At 40.3% G+C, this 22,043-nt stretch overlaps 1 protein-coding gene across 3 annotated transcripts; it reads right to left on the bottom strand.

The window, feature by feature from the left end:
- Positions 1 to 219: 219 nt before the first annotated feature.
- Positions 220 to 12,461, bottom strand: YIPF5 (Yip1 domain family member 5). 3 transcript variants are annotated; one of them, XM_036313510.1, is made up of 6 exons: positions 12,310 to 12,461; positions 11,637 to 11,756; positions 5,730 to 5,902; positions 4,745 to 4,890; positions 2,726 to 2,907; positions 220 to 1,201 (listed from the first exon to the last, which is right to left on the bottom strand). In XM_036313510.1, the coding sequence occupies exons 2-6, from the start codon at positions 11,744 to 11,746 to the stop codon at positions 1,039 to 1,041; spliced, it is 774 nt and encodes a 257-aa protein (XP_036169403.1). In that variant the 5' UTR covers positions 11,747 to 11,756; positions 12,310 to 12,461; the 3' UTR covers positions 220 to 1,038. The 3 variants fall into 3 exon arrangements, with proteins under 3 accessions (XP_036169403.1, XP_036169406.1, XP_036169405.1); XM_036313513.1 differs by lacking the exon at positions 11,637 to 11,756 and having other exon boundaries at positions 12,310 to 12,427; XM_036313512.1 differs by lacking the exon at positions 12,310 to 12,461 and having other exon boundaries at positions 5,730 to 5,852.
- Between the last annotated feature and the right edge of the window lie 9,582 nt (positions 12,462 to 22,043).

Here is a 22,043-nt window from a genome sequence, read left to right as displayed (position 1 = left end):
CAAGAGAACATGACAATATTAACCATGTTTAATACAAAGAAATAATGTTGTAACTCCAAGTAAATTGCTTTTCATTAAATCTTTTCTTTCTGATCATGTACTAGATGACTTCTATTCTTAAAGCTTAGGATAAATTGGGACTATACATGAAAATCAGACCCTGCGTAAAGAAAATGAGATGCCGAGAATAGTTTAGTAAAAGTAAACTTGACAACACAGTTAAAATTCATTGGGAAAATTTTAATAAGCATCAAATGCACTTTACATTGATAACTGCAATACTGAAACTGTGACATTTTAAATATTTTTTTCAAAAAAGGTTAGCGATTTTCTTTTTCCTGGGAAACATGGAGATCCAACTATAAGCATTACTGTGGCCAGTCTACATCACTATGGTCTAGTTAATGCTAATATCTAAACAGGTGGTTACATTGTACGTCTACAATAAGGCAGACTCTGAACTTCCATATCGTTGAATTTTAGCAAAACTTCCATGAGATAACTGAAGGAATGTCAAATTTTTGAAGTGCAAACTCATGAACTCTATATTGCGATTAGTTTTTTGCTTGAAGTGCATCCAACTTGAGAATACAGGTGATTTTTCTTTCCTAATTATTTGGAAAAATATTTTGCAGTAAGTCTTGTATCTTCTTTACTATGACTGGGTTGTTTCTAAAAAAGATTATCAGCTCTGTGGTTAGTTTTCCACAGTTGATAAAAATTCTATCAAAAACACCATAATATAATTTAAGGAAAAAAGTTGTTTTTCAAAGGCTGCAGGAACAGGGAAGAAATAGCACTTCTTATTTGTATAAGCACAAACACTTAAAGCTAATCACTCTGCAGGTAAATCCAGTCTAGTATTCCAAAGTTCTATAAAAATGAACAAAAGATCCATGTTTACATCCACTGCTTCAATAGTTAAATGTTAGACCTGCGTGAGAGTTCCACTGTAGCAGTTTGCTGGTCCGGTTTAAGAGTTCGAAGTCCTTTTTGTGTATTTGGCCCAATGATGTCCACATTCCAGATAAATTCAGTTCAAAAAACAGAAATTAGGGCAAAGACTCCGTATAACAAAGCACATGGATATGCTACTAGAAGTTGCTGTCCTTCCATGGCTAATGCAGAAATAAAAATTTTGGAAGCAGAAAAACTACACCATCCAATAATTCCGGCAGTGAGAATGATTCCTACCATTCCTCTGTAACCAACAAGAAAAAAAAAACAAGGAGAGGGCGAAAAAAGACAGTAGACGAGATTAGTTATGTAAGCAAGTCTTTAAAAAAGCATTTTAAATCCACATGTAGACATCTGTAGAAATAACCAAGATTCCCCCCCCCCCCATGTTCAAATGTACTTTGCAGTGAATTCAAGGAGGATAAATTAAGTATGTGATAAACAGTCCATTTATGAATACATTTTGCTCCTTTTAGCACAGGGTTTCTCAATCTCGGCACTACTGACATTGGGCTAGATATACTTTTGTTGTAGGGACTGTGCTGTGCATTGTGAGAATGTTTAGTCGCATCCCTTGTCCCCAACAGTTGTGACCAAAATTGTCTCCATGTATTGCCAAATGTCCCCTGGAAGCAAAGTCATCCCTAGTTGGAAAACACTGTTTTAAGTAGAAAATATCTTCTGTAGAATTCAAATATAAATATATCAGTCTTAACAAGTGAGAAGAATGAAGCAATGTCTATACTGAAAACTCAAGTGTTTTTATCCAAAGGAGGAATAAAGCCATCATCTTGCCAAATCTCTGGTATCAACTAGTTGACAGATGCTCTTCTCTTAAAGCTCCATTGTAACTTACTAAGTGAAACAAAGCTTGCTCACTAGTCCTGTCCAACACCGGCCACAAGGAGGAGCTTGAACTGTTGAGATTACTTGCCCACTGGCCATGAGAAGGAAATTTTACACCTTACTTTTTAACCTTTCCTAAATTATTATCTAAAAATTACACACATTTAAAGCTTCTTACAAGTACATCTGAGAATATGATCTATATATATATATGAAGGCCTAAGCGACCTTTATGACCGGATGACCAGCCAGTAGCTATGATGCGCACTGACAACCAGGGGGCAGATGCTCAATGCAGGAGCTGCCCCCTAGTGGTCAGTGCACTCCCACAGCCAACCTCCTGCAGCCGGCCAACTTTCCTTGGTACCTACCCCTGGCCAGCCGCCCGATCTGGACTGGGCAATGGCCCCAATCCTCGGCCAGACCGAGGGACACCATCCATGCACGGATTTGTGCACAGGGCCTCTAGTAGGCTAATAATAGCCTTGTGCTAAAAAAAATGTTTCATTTTCAGTTAAAACACTGCCAAAAAGAGAGTATACGTTCATTATTCACTCACTTAGCACATGCCCAACATCTTCAAAAAATCAGACATAGTCTAAAGATATCAGAGAGAAAGTAAACATAATTTTTAACATATTAACCTTTTCCATGCTAAATTTAATATTTACTTTCACAATCACCACTGTTTAATTATTTACAGACAGTGGTAAGTGAACACAAAAATTGGTTAAATTCTTTATCATAGGTCAAAGCAGAGATGGTATAAAATGTTTTAAAATGTGTTCTCAGTTTCCTCATCAATGACAAAAGCATGTAGCAGACCTCAGTCAGAGTCAGTGATTTATCTCAAACTGATAGTGAGGTAAATCCTATTACACAGAATTGGTAAATCAATACCCAAAATAAAGATCATACTTACTGCAAAGAAAATATCACTGCAAAGCTGGAAAGTAGGATCATGGGAAGAAGACAATATCCAAGGACACTTGCCACACAACCAAATGAAACACCCGTCATACTCATTAAGTTTAATAAACAAAACATTCCTAGACATCCAATTGCACTGATCCCATATACATAGCCAAACTGGATTTTGCCAGCCTAAGGATAAAGAAAAGATTACAGGTCAAAGGGCAAAAATAAATAAATAAATACATAAATAAATAAATAAAATAACATAACTTTTTGGCCTCATTTCATAATTTATGAGCATCAAAATCTAAAGAGGTATCTAACTCTTTATAATAGAAGTAAAACACAGAAAAGATTAGCTTTCACATCTGATTCCTGGTCTGGGCACGTGCCCAGGTTGTGGGGTTGGTCCCTGGTCAGGGTGAATATGGGAGACAACTGATCAATGTTTCTCTCTGACATTGATCTTTCTTTCTCTTTCTCTCTCTCTTCCCCTCCTTCTAAAAAACAAACAAATTAAAACACACACACATACAAGAAGTTTAAACTATAAACCTCCCAATATTTAGTTTTTCATTTTCCAGTTAGTATTTGAGCTTGGCATAGAATTCAACAAATAGATACAAAATTTTGGTATAGTAACCTGAAGTAGTACATTTCTAAAAAGACATCTGGCTGATTTTAAGCAAAGACTACAGAGACAAATGGAAAGCTAATATCATTTAAAAAAACCTAATTCCACCGAAACTGCTCCAAAGCAATTTATTCTCATTGGCAGATACAGCCATAATCTTCTTAACAGTGGAAATAATTTCATCATTCTTTTTATATGTGTTAGAGGAGCTAGGGGATGAAAGCCAGAGTAAAAGCTGGAAGCCAAGGTTCTGTAGGAAGGGGAGAAGAAAAGTAAACTGAATAATGAGGCAAGAGGAATATAATAGAGGCACTATTTTCTTTCTTTTTCTAAATTGTTGATTTTTAAGTCCTTTGACCAAAAATAAACAAACAAACAAACAAAAAATTAAGACAGTAACAGCTAGGTAAATTGCAGTTACAGTACCATTAGTCAAGCTATGTGAACAACCATTGTATCATTGTATTCAGGTCACATTATCATTAAAATCAGTCTTCAAAGAAACCTTCAAAAGTTCCTAGTTTTTTAAGATTTTTGACATATAAAATTCAATTGCAAGAATGCCTTTATAAATTATGCTAAATGGAAAAATCCTTGAAATTTTTGTTAGACTAAATATTTATTTGTAAATACTTGATTAAACATGTAGGAGTTTGAAAGAGCTCAGCTGAGTTCATTGGTAAATTTGTTCATGTAGTAATAATAATCCCTCATATCTGCACAGTGTTTCAAAATTTTCAATGTGTTCTCACAATCTTATTAGGTGGAAAGCACAGAATTATCTATCAGAGCTCAAGGACAGAGTAGGAGTCCTGAGTTCATGCCTAGCTGCTCTGACTAAAAACTACATCTTCTATTCATTACATCATTTATCTCTCTTAATTCAGACACATTTGAAATATAAAACAAATATTAATAATTACCTTTACAACTTTTCATTTTCAATATGTTTTAACATTCTTAGGGAAGTGGGAGATAGGAATTAAAACTTATTCTTTAATGTTTCCATTCATTAAAAGTCAAAATAATATATACAAAAATAACCACCAGTATCCCAAGGAAACACTATCCAAAATCTGGAAATAAATAAAAGAGCAATAGGCTAAATTTTTTTTATCAATCTCTGAAAAGTAAGAAGCGAGTCTTATGAAGGAACAAAGCTACACATTATTTATTTATTTTTGTTTGTTTTCTCCTAATAATTGGATCACTTACTGGAACAAGAAATGCTATATGCTATATTTATTATCCATGGAGATATGATGAATAGACATCAATTCAATCAAGTCAATACTATGCAGAACACAAGAAAGATTTGATGTGTAAGCAGTCTTGGTAGAACATTTAGAGAATTCTTTAATCTCACACTGAGAGCTGAAACTAAAATCTTACCAGTAATAATGTGGCTCCAAAGGCAAGGCAAAAAACCATGGGTCCTGCCAAATCAGTCTCATTCATGATGCTGCCATCTGCTACTTTTAATGGATGTAACACTGTTAGTGTTTTTTGCCAGATGTGGTCAAAATTGATACCTAATTCTAAAAGAAAAGAAAATAAGGAAATCAATTAGGATTTGTGATATAACATTAGTTTACCAGAATCTACGTTAGAACAGGAGACAAAATGAAACACCCAGCATTAAAAGAGCATCTAGCAATACCAATAATACTATTTTGGTAAGTCCTCAATACCAGTGCTTACTGAGTAGGTGCTTATCCCACAAATAACCAATTTCTGGTTTTGTGCTGGAAAAGGATATGAATATGATGAAACAGACACTCTAAGCTATGACTGCATAGAAAAAATTATATGGACAAATTTAAAAGCAAGGTATCTTTTATCTGGGGCTTTAGGAATACCTGAAGTCCCCATGAAATTGTACACAAAACTATGTCTTTATTTGTTCATTTTTCTGGCAAGTGTATTCATAGCTTTCATTATATTTTCAAAGGGTATCAAATTCCCCCTGTCCCCCAAAAAATGTCCAGAACTACTGCTTTATGGATTTTGGAATACAATTTGAAAACCACCATACTTTTCAGTGATGTTACTAGTTCTGCCAGCTTATTTTCACGTAGAATAATCAATGCCATGCCATTTCCTTTAACATCTTCCACAGATAGAATTTAATCAATATGAAGTAAAAGTCAATGCTAATATACTGACATACTTTATTATCACTTTATAAAAATTAAAAATCTGGTCCCTTCTGACACAATGAGGTTTCATATATAATCTGTTCAAAATGGATCACTTAGCAGAAACCTTTTTCTAAAACATTATTCTTTTAAAAGAAAAGACAACTTGTCTAAACAGATTTATTTTACTAACCAGCTGAATACTATAAAATACTATCAAGTGTTGCAACCAATCTGACCTTCCAATAAAGGCGGCTCATCCTCAAAGCTGTTTCCATAGAAGGGCTGTGGTGTAGTCGGAGTAAAGGTCTGAGTTGGCTGGAAAATCTGCCCGGTGTATGGCTGTTGTGGCTGTATCATTTCTGGAGGGACATAGCGACCTTGTTGCGAATAGTCATAGCCAGCATACTGTCTGTAAATCAAAGTAAGTTACATTTCCCAAAATTATGTCACTCCTAACAGCTAGTATCTCTGACAGCTAGTGAATCTTAGTTATGTGATTCCTAGGACATCTCCCTCGCCAGTTTTTACAAATGGAGGTTGAAATAATTACTAAGATCAAACTGATCACCAACAATAAATTGTCTATGTTTTATAGAGAAGGTTTCTGATGCCAACATGCCCTTACGCAGCACTTAAGCATTTTACAAACTAACTTCTAAACAGTAGGAAGTTCACAAATGAAAACTTAAAATCTTTTCTATTTTATTATACAGTAGGTCCTCGGGTTACATCAGAGATCCATTCCTATGATGTGATGGAACCTACTTATATAAGCACCTACGTCACTCACATGGAGCACATGCACAGCAGTAATGAAGTGAAACAGTAAAAAAAGTTTAAAAGAAAGATAACAATTACTTGACCTTTACTCGTGGTAAATAAATAATAAAAAACATAAAGCACGTATATACATACGTCAAAATGACGGAACTTTTTTTTAATAAATAAATGGGAGATGGCGACGTAACCACGAAATGACGTACATCGAGTCCTATGTAACCCCAGGACTGTCTGTATATAAAGATAGCTATGTCTAAGACTATGGATGAGTAAAGTGGCACTGTATTTTATTTTTAACAATCTCATTTATGTCTGTCTGGTTTAAGAGAAGGCAGCTAAAATTTATTTTATCTGCTTCTACACTCAATCTGTTGTGATATATTGTTTTAGCTGAAGTATCTGAAGAAAATCTAGTGTTGTAGACTTGCAGTTGGAAAATAGAGTATTTTTAAGATATTATCAAGAATATTCCTTTTCATATTATATCAACATTCAAAGCAAAGTGGTAGACTTTTAAATTTGTTGAAACATGGAAATTGAAACAATACTAATGATGTTTTGTACTCTGTTGTATTAGAATACATTAATCTGTTCTCTTATACTTTGAAAGGATTCATTCTTTAATCATGTGTGATTTTGTAACATCATGCACTGGCCATTTAGAAAATATTACTATACTCTCATTTCTCTTCAGATCACATACATCTTTCACCTTAGAAAATATTAGTACTCTATGAGTTATGTAGATGTTCTAAATATTGACATTTAATATAAATCATACAAGGTGGGGCAAATATAGGTTTATAGTTGTTCATGTGGAAAATACAATCTATAATAATAAAAGCGTAATTTGCTAATTAGACAGCCGAATGACCTTCTGGATGTCCTTCCAGATGAAGCCACAGTGGTGGGGCCCGAGGCAGAGGCTGTTGGGATGATCAGGCAGGTAGGTGAGCAGTTAGGGGTGATCAGGCAGGCAGACAGAGGCAGTTAGGGCAGTTGTCGGCAAACTGTGGCTCTCGAGCCACATGTGGCTCTTTGGCCCCTTGAGTGTGGCTCTTCCACAAAATACCACGTGTGGGTGCGCATGTACAGTGCGATTGAAACTTCGTGGCCCATGCGCAGAAGTCGGTATTTTGTGGAAGAGCCACACTCAAGGGGCCAAAGAGCCACATGTGGCTTGCGAGCCGCAGTTTACCAACCACTAGGTTAGGGCAATCAGCAGGCAGGCAGGAAGAGGGGTTAGGGGCGATAAGGCAGGTAGGCAGGCAAGCAGTTAGGAGCCAGCAGTCTCAGATTGCGAGAGGGTACAGGCCGGACTGAGGGACCCCCTTCCGTTTGTGCACCAGGCCTCTAGTAATTAATAAATAATTAGAAATAAGAATAAACTGTTCCCCAAACTCACAACTGTAAACCTACTTTTGCCCCACCCTGTATCCTATATAATAAAAGGCTAATATGCAAATTGTCCCCTCCACCAGGAGTTCGGCCAGGGGGCGTGGCTGGCTGGCCCTGCGCACCCCCCCAAACCTCCTCCCCCCCACCCCCGCAGTTTGCCAGCCTGATTGGCCCCTATCAGAGAGGGCTGGCCGACACCACCTGTGCACAAATTCAGACAGGCAGGTGAGTGGTTAGAGGCAATCAGGCAGGCAGAGGGGTGCACCGGGCCTCTAGTATAATACAAATATAAAAATCACATTTGTTAATGTCACCACTGCTCTCATCAGAAAAAAATAGTTAATTACTGGGAAGCTGACAAATTCATGGTGATGGATACAAGTTTTACAAAATCTTCATTTTTGCCTGAAAACAGTAATTTGATCACTGGCCACACATATTGTCAATTATTTTCCTTGAAGTAGCAGGCTCATTTCATTCATTTTTTGGAAAATATCTGTCAAAACACTTAAGTCTGAATAGCCACAGTTTGTCTGTCAGTTGTTCTTTGCAATAAAAATGGTTTCCATGGAAAAGCAGCTGATTCAGCTTGAGACTCAAATTGCACAGGGGCCTTTCCAAGAGATAATCATTGTACTTCAGTATGAAATAGAAGTGCTTTATGACTGTTTCCCATTTTATCACACAAAATACTTTAAAAATATGTGTACTCAAGGGTCAGGATATAATTCTTACTCCTTCATCAAGGGCATCATTAAATAAAGTTGGTTCCCCCACTCCCTAACAAGTGTGTGGCAATGAAGAATACAATGATTATTAGAACGGTTTGATGCCTTTGTCCTAATTCATATTTGGGTACCAGCAGTTTTACTGAGCATTGCTTTTGCAACATCTGTGCAAAAGTCAACACACCTAAAAAGGTATATAATGTCTTAGTATTGTTATAAAAACAGTTTTGACCTTAAAAACTCTCTGAAAGGTCTCAAGGAACCTGTTGGGACTTCAGTTCATTCTACAAAACACTGATATAAACCCATAAATTTCATGTGAGAAAGAGAAATACTGCAAACAAATGACAGTTTCAAAGATGCACCACCATTCCTTCTTTAAGATCCAAGGTGAGAATGACAATATCATGAAGTATCATTTCCTTTTGCTGGTAGAGCCTGGTCAGAAAAATTCCTGACTCGCCTCTGCAAGCTTTAATCTAAAATATAGTATGGTAGACATGATCTTTGTGGATCAACACTTTTACAACAGGAGAAACAGCAGAAAGTAAACCTGTTTAGCACTCATAATCAACAGCAAAGACAAAGCCTTTTAACATACTGGGTTGGCTACTTAAGTTCATGAAAATCCACAGACAGTATATAAAGGTATTACCAGTTAAGTCAAAGATAAAAACTTAGGCGCTTTCAGTACTTAAAAAAATATGTATGGTATTACTACATGTCTTAGAGGCCTATCTAGAATGTGGGTCCTGGCCAAAAATGACATTCATAAAACTCAACAGATTAAGATTAAATAAGCTTTATTTTTATTTGTTATTTTTTATTAATATATTATATTTAGAAAGTAACCATAGAAAAAGCTATGCAAAATGTTAAAGTCGACTTCATAGGGAAAACGCAAAACTATAATAATAAATAAGTCAAAGTTGAAGACAATCCAAGTAATATGTTATTCAAATTTATATTTTCATCAATAGATATGTTATGAGCTGATCTTTGTTACCAAAACAAAGTATTATTTGATAAACTGAGGTGGACATTTAAAATGTCATTAGGTTATAGATTTAATTAAAGGTACATTAAGTAGAAGAGGCCAGTTTTTATTTTTAAATAAAGCTCAGAAACACAGTTATTACTAATAAAACATTAGGATTCTTGTTTTCCTAAGCGTCACCTATAAACTCATATTCATTAACTGGCAGTAATGGTTATGTAAGCACCTGGAACAAAACTTCTTTACTAGTATTGGAACAATGGCACATAATTTGGTTGGAATGAAATTGTGAGAATAGTTAGCAGTAGAATATCTAAAACTGCTCTGAAAAACTGAAATGAGAGGTAAAGTGGAATGATAGTTACACCTTAACCCCTAGAGTGCCGGGGAACGCGATTGCGCTCCTCCTGTCTTTCGCCAAAAGGGCCAGGAGCACTTATTCAAATTTTTTTTTCTACTAGTATTTCATGATACAATCAGCAAACAATATATGTCAAAGATGAAAACAAATGTAGTAAAGGTTTCCTTAAGTTTTTGAATATGTAACTTCACTTACTTGCGATTCATAGTTTTTTTTCCTAAACTGCTGTAAAATCAGCAAAAATGCCTTGGCAATTTTAGCATAGTTCCTAGGATATTGGTTGGCACTCAAAGGGTTAAAGTAATGCAAATATGAACAGGATAGGAAAGAAAGGCAGAGACAGATAAACCCAGGAGGTTGCAACCTAAATGGCATAATTCTGCTGAGTCCAAACAGCAATACATATAATTTGGTTAAAAACAGGCTTGCATACAGAGGTTTTCCAAAGTTCTATAGCTGCAATCTGGCTAATCTTACATTCACTTGCCCTCTCATACATAGAACAAGTGCAAAATATATATATTTAGGTAAATAAATGAATAAAAATTTCACAGCAGGATTTTTTTGATTTTGTCCTATTGACTGAACAAAAAAGATATATCCTCAATGATATGTAATTTGAGAATTTAACAGAAACAAAAGTGACTCACAGAGAGAATTCTTTACATGCTCACTCCCATTATGGGTTCACTATGTAAAGTTTTTTGGTGTGTGTGTGTGTATGTATGTGTGTGTGTGTAGGGGGGGAGGGACTTAGACTATATCAAAATAAACAGATTCAAGAGGTCTACAGGTTGCAAAAAGTATAGCCTACCCATAACAGGCCAGACTATGAAGCTGCATTTGTTTCTTCCTTGGTTTATTTAATATTTTGGACCCTTCCATTCAGATTTATCAATTCAAACAAACACATTCTAGTGCTACATGTTTCTCTCAGACTGGATACACCATCTTCCCTTGCTCTCATCCTGGGCTAGTCTTCATGAGGTTTTTAATTCATGGCTCAAGATGAACATCAGATAACACATCAACTGTCTGAAGTCATATGCACATGTGGATATTTCAGTGCATGCACATATTTCTCAGAAAGAGGCCCATAGTTTTTATTAGATTCTCAAAGGAATCCCAGATCATCTTGAAAAATTTCCTGATACAGGAAATTCCTTCACTGGTTAGGAGTCTGGTAAGATTATCCTTAAGGTCCTAAGAAACTAAGGATATGATGTCCTAGAGGAAACTGATAGAAAACCTTCAGTTATTTTTGTCGCAAATACCAGGAATTATTTAAAAAAAGCATTCTTTAACAGTTCAGGGCTGAACGGCTTTGAGTCCCTCTCCTTCAAAATGCAACTGGCAACTTGTGTGACAAGCTTTTAGTCTAAGTAGTAACAAAGATGACTATCAATTGCTAAGTGAAAATCACCTGATGATTCATAATGGGAAGCTTACTTGTGTTACTAGCACTTCAATTACTGTTGATAAAGTCTGAAAGTTGGAGTATTTTAATTATTTAAAAAGCCACCAAAAGCTTTTAATTTTTAAGTGTTCCCATAGGCTAAATAGCCTATCTTCTAAGTACCTGAAGGCCTAACCATATCTTAAATGACATAGCAATACTGTGAATAGAGAAAGCCCTTCAACAATCTACTTGTCCACCTACATCGCACCTGAAGATTTTGCACAAGATACCAGACTCTGAATAGGGCAAACCCTTCAAACCCAAACTAGTGTCACAGTTCTCTCCCGAGGAAAGGAAGATTATGAAAAATCAGATTCCTGATCAGCGGAGACAAGTTCAGTTTCAGGCAGAACCAAACATTCTGGGCATATGGCTTCACTGAGACCTTGAGTAAATAAATGGCCAAACTTGAAAAGTTACTTGTTATAGGGTCCTCCACTTCCTCCATAATCATAGGACTGCTGTGACTGGTCGTCGATGCTGTAACTTGTCTGGTAGAAATCCGTGTTTAAGTTATCAAAGCCTGACATTGCAAACGATCTGCAATAGGAGAGAAACGGGAAAGGCTGCTTATGCTCAAGATCCTACCGAATTCGTTCCTGACACTTTGCTCAAGCAAACGGCCCCCAAAGGCAGCAAACAGTTCTTCTGAAACGTTGCGAAGCAGCATTTGGAGGGTGGGATGGAGCGGGGCGGGGGTACGGGGGTGGCTAAGGAAACGTTTAGTCTCTAAGTCCAGTCCAGGGAAGGTACGTCCACTTCAAGGACCTGATAAACCCTGGGTTAGGGGCGGGGTCGCGGGAGGAGTGGCTCCGCTGGGTGGAAAATAACAACAAGGACCCCTTTTCATCTAGAGGCTGGGATTTACAACCGACAATGCGGCTGCCTCCTCGCAACGTAAGGCCGGGGACTGCCAGGAAAGTGCAGACTCCTGGGAGGCCGCGCCTTTGGTGCAGAGGCCGCGTCACAGCCAGGACTTGCAAGGGAGCGAGGGTTTGAGGAAAAGGACCCGACGGTGCCGAAAGGCGGCCACAAGCCGCGCCGCCCAGAGGTGGGGAGAAGCCGAGCAGTGCCACGGGCCTGGGACACTCACCAAACGCCAAGGCGGCGGCAGAAGCTCCCCCGGCGCCAGATAATCGCCCGAACTCGGCTTGGGACCCTGAAGAGGCACCCGTTGCTACGTGTCACAGGCCAAAGAACTGCTTCCGGGGCACGCCCCTCTCGCGCAGCCGTGTTGGCCGATTTTGCTCTCATTGGTTGGACACCAGTGGGCGGGGAACCTAATACGTGCATGCGCAATATGGACCAATGAGAAGAGGGGAAATACTTCCGGCCGCCTGGTTAACGGTAGAGGCGGCAAAGCGCAGGCGCAGCAACTGTTGATCGCAATTTGCGGGGAGGAGAGTTCGGAGAGGTCACGTTTGCCCCGGTGCAACTGTAGAAATGCGACGGAGAGAGCCTGTGTCCTGTCCACCAACTAACGAACCTCGGTCTCTGTGGACTTACTGTGATCCAGGCACTCTGCTAAAGAGTTTATGCGTGTTATTTATCTTTACCCTAATGAGGTAGTTGCTCTGTTATTCTCCTATTATAGGCTAGGTTGTTAAACGTTCCTTTAATAACATTGAATGCAATGTTACAGGACAACTCTGCCAGCTGTGCGAACTGCTGGGGATGCCGTGGATACTATGGTGAATATAAGCTAGACTAGATGGTACTGCTCACATGGAGTTGGTGAGGGAGGGGATTACACATGTAAGTACATGTGAAATTGTTACCGGTATTATGTGCTTCATAATTCCTTGAGAGGGTGTAGCAATCCTCTGGGGATAAGAATCTGAAAAGCCACAATGAAAAAGTGGTCAAAACAGTGACCAGGAGTTAATTAAGGAAAACGGGAAAAGAGAAGGAAAAAAGAGGGGAAGAGAAGAGCATGAATATTTCAGGCTGTGCAAGGCCTGGGAGTAGAGTAAACATGGTGTGAGGAAAGCTGTAAATCAGGGTTTCTCAACCTCTGTACTGTTAATATTTTGCTCCAAATGATTCTTTGTTGTCGAGGGCAGCCCAGTGCTCTGTGGGAGGTTTAGCAGCATCCTTGACCTCTAGCATCCCCCCACCCACCTTGTCACAACATCAGACTTAGGAAATGACTGGTCTAAAGGAAGAGTGATTGAAGTAGCGAGTGCCGGAGCCACATTAGTGGTGAGGCTGAGCTAAGGCAAGGGCCAGGATACCTTGTCTTGTTGGATTCTGACGTTGGTTCTAAAAGAAAAGGGAAACTACTGAAGGTTATGAACTAATGAATGGCATTGACTATTTTCTTTAAAAAAAAAGAAAGAAAGAAAAAAGAGAAAGAAAGAAAGGCAAAGATTGCTGTGGCTGCTGTGTTAAATCACTTTTTCAAAGTGGAGAAATCCTAACTACACTAACTCCAAATGCCATGGCATTAATCAATGAGCAGAAACACTGTCTTCAGGATTTATAGTCCTAATATTTATATCGAGAGCCATTGTATTGTGTGCTGGGACCAAAATCCTGACAAATCTGGCCATTGCTCTGGAATGGAATTTCCAAAGGAATGATAAAATTTTATTGGCTAAAACGAAACAAAGAAGTAAAAATAAAATAAAAACACATTCCCCTCCAAACTAAAAAAGCAGCAGCAAAAGGATATAAACCAAAACATCAAGGACTGTGCTCTAGAGATGAACAGGCAGCTACACTTTGAAGTTTTCTACTGCATTAGAGAATGTCTGAAATTGCTCATCCAACTATTTACCACCTTTTACAAATAATTTTAGGATGTATTGATGTAGGTACCATCCGTATAACTCAAGATAGATTGATCATATATATTGATTTGCTGGAGATAGTCTCGTCCCATTTTACGCATGATTTTTCTAGCAGAATTATTAATATGATTACTTTTTCACTCTCAAAAATATCCCAGTTTGATTGATAAATCACATGATTGTACTCTCTAAGCTACATAGCTATGAAGCTGAGTTTCTAGTCATGAACAATATGCAATAATCTATCACTATCTACTTATGATTGTGATTCTTTCATTGAAAAAAATTCTAGTCTGTTTCTCCTGATACTTTCATTTTTTCCTATCCAAAAGAAATATTACTCTCAAAAATGAGCAAAGTACAAGAATGACTATTAATGTGAAATAAGTCATACAGAAAGACAAATACCATATGATTGTGCTTACATGCAGAATCCAAAGGAAAAAATAAATGAACAAACAAAACGGAAACAGACTTATAGATATGGAGAACAAACTGATGCTTGCCAGAGGGGAGAGGGTTAGGGGGTTGGGTAAAAAAGGTGAAGGGATTAAGAAGTACAAATTGGTAGTTACAAAATAGTCATGGGCATATAAAGTACAGCGTAGGGAATATAGTCAATGATATTACAATAACTAAGTATGGTGCCAGGTGGGCACTTGAAATATCAGGGAAAATACTTTGTAAATGATATGGTTGTCTAACCACTATGTTATCCACCTGAAAATAATATAAAATAATATTGAACGTCAACTATAATTAAAAAGTGAAATAAAAAAGAATGTGAATATTAATAATGAGCTGATTAAGGATGAATTGTTGGATATAGATATTATTCAAGTTCTGCTTTTGTCTATGAAAGCAATTACCATATTTGTTGGATTTTTTTCCTCTCTAGCCTCTGCCTTTGCTGAGAAACCAAGCAAGAAAATTGAGTCACATGATTAGATCTTACATATTGTTTGGCATTGAGTTATAAGCCAAGGTATCCTGTAGAAGCCTCTTGGGGGTTTTGAGAACACCAGTAAATTTCACAGCTAGTCAGGTAGGTCTTCCTTTTTGGAAAATTTATTTATTTATTTAGTTATTTATTTATTTATCAATCTAGGGATCTATCAATCTTATCTATTTATTTATTTAATGTTGTACCTCTGCACCCCAAAAGAGGTTGAAGTAAGTTATAGTAAAGAAAACTGGAATAATTGATAAATGTGCTGACCTCTGTTAGAGTCGTTGAGCTGACTTAATTAGGAATACAAAAACTTACCCAGGTGAAGAGATGATGGACCAGGAAGTGGGCTTGTGACAGCTATCTAGTCCTTCCCTAGAATCTAGTATGTCAGTTACCAAAATTGTAACAATAGAAGTAAAGTAATATTTTTAATTAGTGTGATAATCATGCTAGTATACATATTAACACTTTTACATGCTTCAAAAACATTCCTTTTTTTTTTTTAAGATGGCAGTAAAATTGTATTTAGATATTTTAGAATTACCTTCTTTTCCCTTGTTTTGTCATAAATATGTCCTCGAGAATTGTGCCAGAAAGTTATGGTTTGAACATGGGTAGTTTTCCCCTATTTTCAGCTATATCTACAAGCTCCAAATAAGGTAGGGATTTGGCAGCTGTGAGGGTATCATGTCAAGTTCCACAATGAAACCTGACAATAATGGTAAAACCATTGTAAGTGCTAGAAATATGTTTTCACTACCCCTGGATTATTAATTATGTAACCCCATGTCCCAAATATGACAACTATATTTCCCCCAAATTATCCTTTATCCCTTAGAAAAAGTTTCCTCATCAAAATTTGCTTCTGTTATTTAAATGATTTACTCTGAATTATTTTTCTTTGGGAAGACAAAACTTTCAAGTGCGTCATGTTGTTGCCAAAAAATCTTTTTCAATAATTTTTAAAGTCATACTGTAAGTATTTTTATTGTACAGCTCACAAATATCCTTCTAAATAACAAAGACATTTATAATATTGGTGAATGGATACTGTAGTTTGGAATATGAATTTAATGACATTAATGGAAATTTTATATCTCAAATAACTTAGAAGGGGAGATAATGTAAAAACAAACAAACAACAACAAAAAAAACCCATCATCAGAGGACTGGGCCCTAGTGATGGCAGAGCACCTGTGCTAAAGATGAAAGCGAAGCATTTGAAATATTTGACACCTAACACCTATGCATACTTACACCTATGCAGAGCCAGGCACTGCTCTAAGCATTTTGTACCTTTTAACTTAATTACTTTTCCTAATAACCCAATAAGGTAGGTGCTATATATTTGACATACGATGAAACTGAGAGCAGAGTGGTTACATAACTTGTCAAACATTAGGCTAGGAAATAGACCTGAGGTTTGAACCCAGACAGTCTGGCTCCCAAGTCTTTGTGGTAAACCACTAGACTGTATGATTATTATTGTTATCCTGTATAATAAAAGGCTAATATACAAATCAATCAAACAGCTGAACGACTGGTTGCTATGACATGCACTGACCACCAGGGGGCAGATGCTCAATGCAGGAGCTGCCCCCTAGTGGTCAGTGCACTCCCACAGGAGGAGTGCCTCTCAGCCAGAAGCTGGGCTCACAGCTGGTGAGCGCAGCGGTGGTGCTAAGGATGTCCGACTGACGGCTTAGGCCTGCTCTGGACATCCCCTGAGGGCTCCCAGACTGTGAGAGGGCACAGGCCAGGCTGAAGGACCCCCCTCAAGTGCACGAATCTCATGCACCATGCCTCTAGTTGTTACATAATGTAAATATGGAAAAAGGCAATGTTTTTAATGCATATACTACCTTACCTAGCATGTGATTATATTTTTATTATGTATATTATAGATACTAAAATTTAATGGATAAACTCCTTTAACATGTTTTATATATATTACATATATAGTTTTTCCTATATAATAAAAGCCTAATATGCAAATAGACCAAACAGCCGAACAACCAAACGGGTTGGTATGACGTGTGCTGACCACCAGGGGGTGCAGGCGGAACATGGCGGGCATCAGTAGCAGGCGGCAGAGCGCAAAACATGGAGGGCGTCAGCCGCAGCAGGATGGTGGAGCAGGTAAGTAAGGATGCCAGACCAAGGTGGGCCACTGGTCGCTGTCATCAGGGCGAGCCTCTAGTGGTTACTGAAAATTCTTTGCTCCGGTGTGCCACAGTCTTGCTTGGCATTCATACCTGCTGCTGGTGATGGCCCTGCTTGCACCTGCTGCCAGCACCGGAGCTGCAGCTTACACCCACTGCTGGCACCAGCCCCCCTCGCACCTGCAGCTGGCACCAGAGCTGCCACTTGCACCCATTGCTGGTGCTTGGCATTGGTCCCGATCGCTCAGCGCTGTCAGTGGTTGTGAACGGTGGCTGCCGGCCCCAATAGCCCCTGAGGGCTTCTCCACCTCCCCCTGAGGGGCAAATGGGGCAGCAGCCGCCACTCGCACCCGCTGCTAATGCTGGCCCCAATCAGTTCGCACCATCAGCGGGTGCAAGTGGGGCTGGCACTGTCAGCATGTGGAAGTGGCAGTGGCGGCGGGAGCAGGACTGTGGTGGGAGGGTCCGGGTGGGTCCACAGAGGATAGGCCGAGACCCACCCCTGTGTCCACTGCAGCCTCGTGGCCCACAGTTCCTTTCATGGTGCACAAATTCATGCAGTGGGCCCCTAGTATATGTAGATATACTAAAATTGCAGTTAGTTGTTAATTGTATTTGTGTCCCAAAGTGTATACATATTCAAGTTGATAAAAAAAGTTTTTTGTAATCTTCTCATTGGGCATAAGACAAATCACCTAATGTTCAAGTTTACCTTATATTAGTCATGTAATCCTATCTAATAAAAGAGAAACATGGTAATTAGCGTACGACCGCTACCCTTCCCATTGGCTAATCAGGGAAATATGCAAATTAACCTTCAGCCAAGATGGCGACCAGCAGCCAGGCAGCTGGAAGCGAACATGAGGCTTCCTTGCTTCAGCGACGGAGGACTCCAATGTTCCCCGCCTGCCGCTGCTGGCCTCTGAGCTGCAACTCTAAGCAACTATGTTACAAATATAGAAGCTAATTTCAGCAGCAGAGGCCTAAGAGCTAGACCCAAGCCTCAGAGCTAAAGCTGGCACAGAATAAAAAGAAAAAAGAAAAAGAGGAGCGGTTGGGAGTTTCAGTCACCTGCCAGCCTGAAAACAGCCCTCAGCCCCTCACCCAGACTGGCCAGGCACCCCAGTGGGGACCCCCACCCTGAAGGGTGTGTGACCAGCTGCAAACAGCCATCACCCCCTCATCCAGGCTGGCCAGGCACCCCAGTAGGGACCCCCACCCTGATCCAGGACACCCTTCAGGGCAAACCAGCCGGCCCCCACCCGTGCACCAGGCCTTTATCCTATATAGTAAAAGGGTAATATGCCTCCCAGCACCAGGATCAGCGTGACAGGGGGCAGCGCCCAAACCCCCTGATTGCCCTGCAGCTCTGTGTGTGACAGGCTGCGGTGCCCCAACCCCCTGATCGGCCCTGCTCTGTGTGTGACAGGGTGCGGCGCCCCAGCTCCACACCCCCCCCACACAGGCCCTGCCCTGAGTGTGACAGTGGCGGCGCCTCAACCCCTTGATCGGCCCTGCTCTGTGGGTGATAGAGGGCAGCGCCCCAACCCCCCCCCCCCCCCCCACGGGCCCAGCTCTGTGTGTGATGGGGTAGAGCCATAACCTCCCCATCGGCCCTGCCCTGAGTGTGACAGGGTGCGGTGCCCCAACTCCCCTATCGGCCCTACTCTGTGAGTGACAGGGGGGAGCTCCTCAACCCCCTGATCGGCCCTGCTCTGTGCATGACAGGGGGGAGCGCCCCAACCCCCTGATGGGCCCTGCTCTGTACGTGACAGTGTACGGAGCCCCAACCCCCTGATTGGCCCTGCTCTTTGGGTGACAGGGGGTGGTGCCACAACCTCCCCATTGACCCTGCCTTGAGTGTGGCAGGGGGCGGTGCCCTAACCCCCCAATTGGCCCTACCCTGAGCGTGACTGAGGGTGGCATCACAACCTCCTGATCTGCCCTGCTCTGTGCATGACAGGGGGCGGCGCCCCAACTCCCCAATCGGCCCTGCTCAGAGCCCGACCAGGGACTGCACCTAGGGATTGGGCCTGCCCTCTGCCACCCAGGAGTAGGCCTAAGCCAGCAGGTCGTTATCTCCCGAGGGGTCCCAGACTGCGAGAGGGCACAGGCCAGGCTGAGGGACCCCCCCTTCCCCCTGAGTGCACAAATTTTTGTGCACCGGGCCTCTAGTTGTATGTAATAAAAAGCTAATATGCAAATTGTCCCTTGGAAGTTCCACTAACTGAGAGTTCAACTGCTTGCTATGACGTGTGCTGACCACAAGGGGGTGGCACGGAACGAGGGAAGCCCTGGCTGGCAGCCAGGGAAAGGAAGGCCCAGATTGGCTGTAATTGCTCCCCAGGCCTAGGGACCCTACCCATGCACAAATTTTGTGCAACGGGCCTCTAGTTTAATTAATAATGTATAGTGATTAATAGTGCATGTTTTGGGGCCACTGCCTGGTTTTACATCCTTCCACTTATTAGTCTTGTGCCTCACTTTTCTCATGTGTAAAAGCAAGAAGTAGTGTCTGAGATAATGCATGTAAAGCTCAATGCCTACTAGTAAGTATAAAGGGTTCAATAAATGTTTGCAGTTATTATCAGTGGTGAATTTAAGTGGGTACAGAAGCAGTAGGATATTTTCAGCAACCAAATGGACTTTTAAAAAATTGTAATGATTAAACTTGAACAAACTATGCATTTCTGAGATCAATTGTACATATTCACTCTGATGCTTCCCTGATGATTCTGTATTATTCTATTATTTGCCTCTTGGTACTGTGGAGTGTATTAAAACTATGTTTTCTTTTTTTTTTTTAATTAAATCTTTATTGTTCAGATTATTACATTTGTTCCTCTTTTTTCCCCCCATAACTCCCCTCCTCCCAGTTACCGCCCCACCCTCCGCCCTCACTGTCTTCATCCATAGGTGCACGATATTTGTCCAGTCTCTTCCCGCATCTCCCACACCCCTTTCCCCCCCAAGAATAGTCAGTCCATTCCCTTTCTATGTCCCTGATTCTATTATGATCACCAGATTATTTATTCACTTGATTCTTAGATTCACTTGTTGATAGATGCATGTTTGTTGTTCATAATTTGTATCTTTACCTTTTTCTTCTTCTTCCTCTTCTTAAAGGATACCTTTCAGCATTTCATATAATACTGGTTTGGTGGTGATGAACTCCTTTAGCTTTTCCTTATCTGTGAAGCACTTTATCTGACCTTCAGTTCTGAATGATAGCTTTGCTGGATAAAGTAATCTTGGTTGTAGGTTCTTGGTATTCATCACTTTGAATATTTCTGGCCATTCCCTTCTGGCCTGCAAAGTTTCTGTTGAGAAATCAGCTGACAGTCGTATGGGTATTCCCTTGTAGGTAACTGAGTTTCTTTCTCTTGCTGCTTTTAAGATTCTCTCTTTGTCTTTTGCTCTTGGCATTTTAATTATGATGTGTCTTGGTGTGGCCCTCTTTGGATTCCTTTTGTTTGGGGTTCTCTGCGCTTCCTGGACCTGTAAGTCTATTTCTTTCACCAGGTGGGGGAAGTTTTCTGTCATTATTTCTTCAAATAGGTTTTCAATATCTTGCTCTCTCTCATCTTCTGGCACCCCTATAATTCTGATGTTGGTACGCTTGAAGCTGTCCCAGAGGCTCCTTACACTATCTTTGTATTTTCGGATTCTTTTTTCATTTTGCTTTTCTGGTTGGGTGTTTTTTGCTTCTTTGCATTTCAAATCTTTGCCTTGACTCTTGCACTCCTCTGGTCTGCTGTTGGGAGTCTGTATAGTATTCTTTATTTCAGTCAGTGTATGCTTAATTTCTAGTTGGTTCTTTATCATAACATCGAGGGTCTCATTAGATTTCTTGAGGATCTCACTACATTTATCGGTGGCTTCTAGACAGTTCTTAAGAGACCTTAAAAGTGTGGTTCTGAACTCAATATCCTCCATTGACAGTTTTGTCCTGTTTCTTTGTCTCCGCATTTTGTATGCTTTCTTGGTGCACCCCCTAGTGTTCTTTGTGCGTAGTCTTGTTGTACTTAAGCCTTGATTGTTGTCAGCAATACCGGGGGTGATTTGACCTCCAGGCTAACTGGCTATGAGAGTCCGCTGTGTCTGCAGTGGGAGAGCTTCTGTGCTGGATCTCTAGGGCGGTGCTAATCTAGCGTTTGCCTGAGGCTATCGGCAAATGGCTCTGAGCAGGGCTTGGGCAGGGCGGGTCCCCGGGGATCTACAGGGCGGGCCGGAGCGAGCAGTTATGGCTGCTCTCAGTTCTGTCCCTAGGAGCTCTGCCTCACAGAGTCCCAGCAACCGCTGCAAACCTCGGAGAAAAGCTGCCTTTGAATTCCGACCGAAGCCAGACAGTCCCGTTTCTCCCGTTTGAGTCTGGGTCCCTAGAGACTCGCCCGGATCTGGAGCTCAGAGTCTGAAACTCCCTCCAGATTGAAAACAATAACCGCGCCCTCCGCCTCCAGCCCGCTCTGCGTGCACTCCGCACCTTAGTATTTCACTTCAGCACTGCGCCTCCTCTGAGTCTGGGTATGATATTCTCTTTCCTCCTAGTTGTAGAATTTCCACTCAGCCAGCCTTCCTGTGGTTCTGGATGATGTCCGTTCCGTCTTTTAGTTGTTTTTTTGAAGTGGTTGTTCGAGGCAGCAATCTCCGGTGTTAACCTATGCTGCCATCTTGAGAATGTCCAAAACTATGTTTTCATCTCTGTGTCAGATTTCCCAAATTGGGCTTGTCTGCATTGGACATTTAAGTTTCACAAATACCTTTTGATAGCACACACTATTGGTTAAGAATCACTCATATGTTACAGTAGCTGTAATTGAAAATTGTGGACAGTGCTAGCCATATTTGATTTTTCTTGGTGTTTTCATGTCATTTCAAACAGTAAAAAAAAATGTTTATTTTTTTGCTTTATCTTCCTTTC

Source organism: Myotis myotis, unplaced genomic scaffold, assembly GCF_014108235.1.
Source record: "Myotis myotis isolate mMyoMyo1 unplaced genomic scaffold, mMyoMyo1.p scaffold_m19_p_6, whole genome shotgun sequence".
Taxonomy (NCBI): Eukaryota; Metazoa; Chordata; class Mammalia; order Chiroptera; family Vespertilionidae; genus Myotis; species Myotis myotis.
This window is presented reverse-complemented; position numbering and strand designations above follow the sequence as displayed.